Source organism: Amblyraja radiata, chromosome 8 (genome assembly GCF_010909765.2).
Source record: "Amblyraja radiata isolate CabotCenter1 chromosome 8, sAmbRad1.1.pri, whole genome shotgun sequence".
In the NCBI taxonomy this organism is placed as follows: domain Eukaryota; kingdom Metazoa; phylum Chordata; class Chondrichthyes; order Rajiformes; family Rajidae; genus Amblyraja; species Amblyraja radiata.
The window spans coordinates 69,413,152-69,421,773 of record NC_045963.1 but is presented as its reverse complement, the minus strand read 5'-3'; the positions used below and the strand labels follow the sequence as shown (position 1 = coordinate 69,421,773).

At 52.9% G+C, this 8,622-nt stretch overlaps 1 protein-coding gene across 1 annotated transcript; it reads right to left on the bottom strand.

Moving 5' to 3' along the window:
* Positions 1-876: 876 nt before the first annotated feature.
* insm1 (INSM transcriptional repressor 1) lies at positions 877-3,248 on the bottom strand. Its single transcript, XM_033026189.1, has 2 exons — positions 3,233-3,248; positions 877-3,174 (listed from the first exon to the last, which is right to left on the bottom strand). Exon 2 carries the CDS (start codon positions 2,953-2,955, stop codon positions 1,708-1,710), a length of 1,248 nt encoding a protein of 415 aa, XP_032882080.1. The 5' UTR covers positions 2,956-3,174; positions 3,233-3,248; the 3' UTR covers positions 877-1,707.
* Positions 3,249-8,622: the final 5,374 nt, after the last annotated feature.

Below are 8,622 nucleotides of genomic sequence, written 5' to 3'. Positions count from 1 at the left end.
TCTGGGAAAAGTCACCCCAACCGAGACCTAAAGATACCCCATGAAGACGTGTAATCTTTGTGCCCCATCTTCAACTGTAGAATCCAACAAATACATCGTTGTCATAACACACCTGGCGCAATTACTATTCTTCTGACAGAATTATTTCCATCAGAAAACGTGTGAATTTGGAAAGTGTGGCTCGCTAAATATGATCCGGTGAGAAATCTGCAAAGTAGATACCGGTTTCGGTTACAAAATCCGTTCTTAAATAGTAACTTTGTCCAAATTGTTGGACGCGACTTGTCATAAGAAAATAACAGCTTAATAAAGACGGCGGATGCCACCACAACCCCAAAACGGCAACAGTTACATTACTGAATAAAATGTAGGAAGGAACTGCAGATAGACACAAAACGCTGGAGTAACTCAGCGGGACCGGCATCTCTGGATATAAACATATAAAAATTCGTGCAGGAGTAAGCCATTCGAGCCAGCACCGCCATTCAATATGATCATGACTGATCATCTAAATCAGTACCCCATTCCCACCCCCCCCCCCCCCTCCCCATATCCCTTGATCACTTTAACCCCAAGAGCTAAATCTAACTCCAAAACAAGGAATACGATACGATAGAACTTTATTTATCCCAGGAGGGAAATGGGTCTGCCAACAGAATCGGTGACGTTTCGGGTCGAGACTCTTCTTCAGACTAAATTGAATAAAGTTGCGCCTATCATTTAGCCCGCAGTGCATAGAAACGGAGTCTTATCGAATCAAATATGACAATACCGACTTCGTACGAAAGTTTAAAGAACGCTCGTTTCCTTAAAACACTTGGTGCTTTGGGAACAGCTGTAAGATTATGCGGCGATAACAATGAACTCGAGAGCGCGAATAATTATACGTATTTAATATATTTAAATATTCAGTAACAAACACAGTTGAGAACGTACATTTCGAACCACTCTATAAAAGCTAACAGTTAAGAAAATAAGTTGTGTACAAAAAGGGATTGCATTTAAATTTACCAGTAGTCAGCTGTGAGGGTGCAGAATCGATTAATCAAACTACATTCAAGTTCGTATAAGAACGAAAACATACTACATTCGAGTTTAGAAAACGAAAGTGGGTCTGAAACATACTCAAAATGGAACACGTAACCTACTGAAACTAACACGCAACACCAAAATAGATAGCCAAAGTATACAATATCACGATAGGTTTCTTTTCATAAATAAATAAAACGAATAAATTATAAAATGTATTCATTTAGCAATCAATACATATATTCAAACAGTAAAATTATATGCAACAAAACTCATCGTTTACGAATGAGGGGGGGAAAGACGTGGAAAGCTTCGAAAAATTAAGGCATTTACATCGTCTTACTGAAATATCCGAGTCCGCAATCCAAGGCATTTGTGGCTAATCTAGAGGAATGTTCTAATACCGACTTTGTTCAGACAATTGACGTTCTCAAATGTCCAGCAAGTCACAAAGCTACATTAAAGCTGTTTGTTGTTTTGGACCCGAAGGCGCGGTCGGAGGAGAGAGTCTGGTTCACCAGGCATGTCGCAGGAGACGGAGAAACGATAGAATCTGTTCATTTCAGTGCGGTGCCGCTTTAGCGGTGGTCTGATGATGATGATGATGATGATAATAACAACAATAATAAAGGCACGGGGTTTTGTCGGCCCTCTCCTTGTCCTCCCTCATTCTCCTCCCTAGCAGGCGGGTCGCACTGGTACTTGGAGCAGGATGACTTGCCTGTTCTCGGAAGGATGACATTTGTTGATGTGCCTGGTGAGACCGGGCGAGCTGTAGAAAGTGGCCGCGCAGTATTTGCAGGGGAAAACCTCAGCGGCGTGCAGTCGGAGGTGGCGTTCCTGCCCACCTTTGCCGGCCAGACTCTCCCCGCACAAGTGGCACTCGGGGCCGGGCGGCAGCTTGTCGGCGGGGGGCTCGGCGCGGTGAGCCAGCAAGTGCTTCCTCAGGTAAGCTTGCCGCTTGAACCTCTTGCCGCAGCGGCAGCACTCGCAGTGCCCGCCGTCCTCCGAGGCGCAGTCGGGCAGCGCCGTGCCGGGGTCGGGGCTATCCCGCTCGATTACGGTTCTCGTTCTCGTTCCTTGCCCCGGACCCACTTTGGGCTCCCCGCTGCCGTCTGCTTTGGGCTGGTGCGGGGGTCGGGGCTTGTGCCAGCGCCGGTGAGACGCCAGGTTAGCCGGGCAGCTGAACACCTTGTCGCACTCGGGACAGCGGTAGTCGACACGCACGATGCGGGAACACTTGTGCTGAGCTAGGGCGAAGGGGTCGGCGTATTCCTCCTTGCACAGTTGGCAGATGAACTCGCCTAGCGGGCGGCCCGGACCCAGTCCATGTGCCGAGCCCATGCCCGCTCGGCTCGTCTTCCCCTCGCTGTCCGGTAGCGCCTCTTTGATCCGCAGCCCCAGCACCGGCGAGGTGGTCACCTCGTCCTCAAACGCCAGCTTCCTCGCCGCTTTAGCCCGGCGAGCCGCCGCTCCCGCTGCAGCCGGCGGCTTGTTCCTACGCTCGCCCCCCTTGGCGGCGCCTCCTGCCCGGGGAGACGGCGAGGAAGAGCCGCCGCCGCCCAGCTCGGCGCCGCCCGGAACCGCCAGCAGCAACATGCGGTCTAGGGCACTGAATGCGGCGACCGCCGGGCCCGGGAATGACTCCGCCGTCACCGGGGAGCCCAGGCTCACCGTCCGCTGGCCGTACAACCGCTCGCGGCTGACGGGCCGAGCTGGGCTGGACAGCGGTGGCCCGGGGTAGCCCAGCTCCGGCCGGCCGAACACCTGCCCTCCTCCGCCCGGCTCCGGGGCCGCTCCTCCCGTGGGCAGAGATGGCTCCGCCGGCGGAGGCTGCACCGGGGGCTCGGCAGCATCGTGGCAGCGGATACGATAAGAGACGGGCGTGGATCTGCGGCTTCTCTTCACCAGGAATCCCCGCGGCATCTTTGGAGAGAGTGCGGGCGGGCGGGCCAAGGTAAATAAATAATAATAATAATAATAATAATAATAATAAAGCGAGTAGGAAGGCACTTGGCGTTAAATAAATAAATAAAGCGTTGCAGAGTGAAGGCCGGCCGGGAGCCCCCGCCTTCCTGCACTATGTGCCCGGTGTAGCCCGCTGAGTGTGCGGCATGGCGCCAGCCCACCACCCGCAATCAGCTCCTCTCCCTCCCGGCCCGCCCGCCCCCAGCGCCTCTCTCCCCAGCCCCGCTGCCCGCACTCAGCTCCTCTCCCTCCCGGCCCCGCTCCCTCTCAGCGCCAGTCCCTCCCCGCCCTTAGCGCCTCTTCCCCGGCCCCGCTCCCTCTCCCTGCCCGCTCTCAGCTCCTCTCCCCCGGCCCCGCTCCCTCTCCCTCTCCCTGCCCGCTCTCAGCTCCTCTTCCCCGGCCCCGCTCCCTCTCCCTGCCCGCTCTCAGCTCCTCTCCCCCGGCCCCTCTCCCTCTCCCTGCCCGCTCTCAGCTCCTCTTCCCCGGCCCCGCTCCCTCTCCCTGCCCGCTCTCAGCTCCTCTCCCCCGGCCCCGCTCCCTCTCCCTGCCCGCTCTCAGCTCCTCTCCCCCGGCCCCGCTCCCTCTCCCTGCCCGCTCTCAGCTCCTCTTCCCCGGCCCCGCCGCCGCTTTAAAGGCCGCCCTGCTCCCATTGTCCTCGCCCGCCTGGCCGAGCGGCCGCGCAGCCAATAGCGGGCGCCGCTGAGTGGAGCCCGGCCTATGAGGAGCCGAGCCTCTCCTATCTCGGGAGGGGCGGGGGGGCGGGCAGGTCGGGATGAGTGATCCCCGGTGAGGGGGTGCAGAGCAGACACATGTGTCTGGTTTCATGTCCATCCCTTTACCCTCTCCCCTCCCTCCCCAAAGTCAGACGGCTCCACTCACAGCTGGCAGGAACCCCCCCCCCCCCAAACTTTTCAATAGAACCAATGTCTTTTGACTGATGAAGGCTCCCGATCATAAACATCACCTATCAATGTCCTCCAGAGACGCTGCCTGACCCGCTGAGATACTCCAGCACGTTGTACTCCATATAATGTGTAGGATGGAACTGCAGATACGGGTTTGCACCGAAGATAGACACAAAATGCTGGAGTAACTCAGCGGGACAGGCAGCATCTCTGGAGAAGGGTCTCAACCCGAAATGTCACCCTTTCCTTCCCTCCAGAGATGCTGTCTGTCCCGCTGAGTTACCCCAGCGCTTTGTATTATATACAATGTCTTATTTACCTCCCCACCAGCCCTCGTATAAATCGCAGTGAATAGACAATCTCCCGCCCGCGACTCGTTGACCCCATTTTCTAAAGCCAATCTCACCGCCCAGGTGTGAACGGGGCAAGTCTGGATGTGTGTGTGTGTGTTTATTTCCAACGTCCACTAATCCCAATCGGGCGAATCCCTTCCAAAGACGTTGAACCGAATCTACCTCCCCTCCTCCCCCCTCTCCCCCTTCCTCTCCGTTGACTGATTTACTTCCAATTGCTGATTCTAAGTTAGGGAGAATCTGAATACACGAGAGCGGGAGGGGAGTGGAGGGAAGTGAGGTGGTCCAAGAAGCAGGTGGGAGTGAGAGGAGCCGATCTGTGGAGGACTTCTGGAAGTTTAGATGCTCACAGAGAGACTGCCGTTATACCAGCCGCCCCTGCCGAGACAGCGTTAAGACACTAACAAGAACCTCGGTGACATTCCCGTTCATCAGTACTACTTATCATTGATTTCCCCCACCACTATAATCGAGGCTCCGGCCGTGTCCCAGACGGGAGAGTCGCCAGTCTACACACCCTCCACCCACCTATGTATCTTAGTCACCAGGTAGTTGTTTGTCGGGGTGCTACCGGTGACGAGGCGCAGCAGATGTGGCTGGGAGGTTTTGCTGATTTTGCCTGTGTGTGTGTGTGTGTTTGTGTGTTCGGCCCGTGGCTGTTGCCACACGCCCGGCTCCTCCTCCCTTTCAGCCTGACACGCGTCGGCTCTTTGTCGGTCTCTGTAGGGGGGGCTGGAAGTCTGCCAGCGGAAGCCCATCCTTCTCCACCAGCCCCGCACGGCAACCACACACTATCTCGGCAGAGAGAAAGAAAGGAGGCCGACGTCTCGGGCAGCACAAAAGCTCCTGCCGCAGCCGTGGCCCGGGCTTTGTGAATGAAATTAACCTCTGCCCATTGAAACACGAGCCCAAACAATAAAGCCGGGGGCCGCTTTGCATCGTAAAGGGCAGGCGCTGCGCTTGAAGGAAAGCAGCACATTTCCATCATCTGTTACACTGGCAGGCTCGGTTCTTCAACACTGGGGAAAGGGCATCATCGCCAACTTTCCGCGCTTTCCAACAACGTGAGAGGGTCCGAGGATTAACTCCATCCACTTAACAGTGCCCTTTGGCAAGGTGTACCCCTCGCGGTTATTTAACGTCCTTCGATGTACCCTTGACTTTTCGCTCAACTAGTGTATTTTAGACTCGCGGTTGCGGGATGGCACAGCCCCTCTCCGCGCTGACAGGAGTAAAAGTTAGCGCTTGTTTCACATTTGCAGCTTGATCGCTTCGACCCCCTCACTTCCTCAATTACTTGCTCGAAGTTCCCACAGCATGCATGGAGATTGTGTTTTAAATCCGCCCCCTCTTCAATGAAGTATTTACTATATATATATATATATATACTATATATATACTCATGCAAACCGCCCCGTGTTCTTGTATGTTTTATTTCCATCCGATTTGTGAAACGGTCTCATTTGCACTTCAGAACTAAAATATACCCAAAATAAAAAATCAACATCGTTAACCTCTAATACAACGGCGCTTAAATTTGGCAAATTAAACACATATAATAAATAACCCCCTCTCAGCTGAACGCTCTTTGCAAAGCGAGAAAATAGAGGGGAGGGAGAAACTATGCATAAAATATGCGGAGATGTGTCGCTTTTGTTGTGTTAAATAATTGAGTGTGCAGTGTGAGCGAGTCTCCGGGTTGTTTTGGCTGGCTGCGCTCTGTTGACACGGATTGCTTTTATCTCGCTTTTGACCAGGAGACTGAAGGGCACGCGAAAGGCACGCGGAGGACTCGGTTATTGTGCAGGAACATTAGCATAAAGCTGCTGGACAAATTAAGATAATTACACAGCAAATCCGAATCTTGCAGGGATTTACGCTATGGGGGGGGGGGGGGGGGGGGGGGGAGAGACACGGGACACACATTACTTGGCAAGGGCGAAAATCTGCATTGTCAACTTTATGTTCACTAACCAGCGAGTCTGGAGCGGATTGGTGGTCGCAGGCGCAAAAATAATCGCTACATTCACTTGAGACGCGCACACTTTTGAACCACAAACGGCGAATTCCATTTGGCGGAGGGATGCAGTACGCGTACAGAAATATGCGTGTACGAACAGTAGGTGTACGAACAGTAGTGTTTAGAATGGGACAGGGGTTTTTCGTTAATTTTAGGTAACATTTTTACCTTTCAGATTTACTCAAAAGTTTCAACTCGGCCGAACTACCAACTGTAACTCCCCCCCCCCCCCCCCCTCACTGAAACAGGGTTTTTTATTTAGGGTCCCGACCAGAAGGGTTCAGATAGGTCCTGACCCAACACGTCGCCAATCCATCTCCTCCAGAGATGCTGCCTGACCCACTGAGTTACTCCTGCATTTTATGTTTTACTCAAGATTACACCGGATTTTTTTAAACGCTCTGCTTAGAAATCGAACACATTGTATCTAATAACCAAACTCCACCCGATAGTTCTGCGCGGAAGATTTGTGTGGGGCTGTTTCACGGAATGTATTTGGTTTACAGGGCAGTTGTTTGGCCTTATATTTCTAAGTGTAGGTGATGTGTTCAACTTGAAAAGCCGCTAGGTGCTGGAAAAAAACTTCACATTAATAAAGGGGATTATAGTGTCCCCTTGATCATGCTCATTCTATCTCACGCTGAGCGAATGTCATCGCTATGTTACTTTGTTCCATATCAGGAACCTGTTACCTGTCCCTAGCTGATGACCTGAACTCCTTTTACGCTCGTTTTGAGAGGGGCAACACCACCCCAGGTCTGCCGACTATCGACAATACCGCCAGCGGGCTGGCTACCGAAGCTGAAGGGAGGAATGTGCACACATTATCGCTGTCCGAGCACGACGTGAGGAGGGCTCTGACACGGGTGAACACGAGAAAAGCTGCAGGCCCCGATGGCATCTCGGGGCGAGTACTCAGTTCCTGTGCTACGCAGCTAGCTCCAGTGCTCACTACATTATTCAACCTCTCCCTGGACAACTCCGTGGTCCCTGCCTGCTTCAAAAAACTATAATTGTACCGGTACCTAAAAATGCCTCCCCAGCCTGTCTGAATGGTGGCCCTTACCTCGGTAGTCATGAAATGCTTTGAGAGGTTGGTGAAGAAACACATCTGCGCCTTCCTCCCTCGGAACATGGACCCGTTGCAGTTCGCATACCGACCGAACAGATCCACGGACGATGCGGTCTCCCAGGTCTTGCACACCGCTCTCTCCCATCTGGACAGCCAGAAGGGGGGCTACGTGAGGATGCTGTTCATAGACTACAGTTCAGCCTTCAACACGATAGTCCCCACCAGACTGGCCGGGAAGCTAATGGAATTGGGGCTCAACACCTCCCTGTGTGCCTGGGTCCTGGACTTTCTCACCGCCAGGCCCCAGGTAGTCAAGATGGGAGGGAATACATCGAAGTCCCTCATCCTGAGCACAGGATCGCCCCAGGGTTGCGTCCTCAGCCCCCTATTGTACTCCCTGTACACACATGACTGTGTGGCTAGGTTCAGCTCCAACTCAATAATTAAGTTTGCTGATGACACTGTGGTGGTGGGCCTGATCTCAGACAATGATGAGAAGGCCTACCGGGAGGAGGTGGCTGATCTAGCACTCTGGTGCCAGGATAACAGCCCCCTCTTGAACATCAAAAAAACGAAGGAGCTGATCATGGACTTTAAGAGGGCACATCATCCGAGGACGTACACTCCATTGAGGATAAATGGGGATCCTGTGGATAGGGTGAACTGTTTTAAATATCTGGGAGTCCACATCTCCGAGGATATGACATGGGCATCACACGCCTCAGCACTCGTGAGTAAGGCAAGGCAGCGCCTTTACCACCTCAGGCAATTGAGGAAATTCAGAGTGTCTCCGAAAATCCTCCAGTGCTTCTACGCAGCGGCGGTGGAAAGCATCTTGTCCGAGAACATTACCATCTGGTTTGGGAATTGCTCTGCCAAGGACAAGAAGGCTCTGCAGAGAGTAGTGCGTTCGGCCGAACGCACTATGGGAACTTCACTTGCCACCCTGCAGGAACTATACATCAGGAGGTGCAACTCCAGAGCCAACAATATCATGAGAGACCCCTTCCACCCCTGCAACGGACTGTTCCAGCTGCTACGGTCAGGCAAACGCCTCCGTTGCCATGCGGTGAGAACAGAGAGGTTGAGAAGGAGTTTCTTCCCAGAGGCCATTCGGACTGTAAACGTCTATCTCACCAGGGACTAACTCTACTGAACGTTTTTCCTTCCATTATTTATTATGTAAAGGTATATGTGTGTTATGATTGTGTTTATAGTTTGTTTGGTTGTTTGTCTTTTTGCACAAAAGTCCGCGAGCATTGCCACTTTCATTTC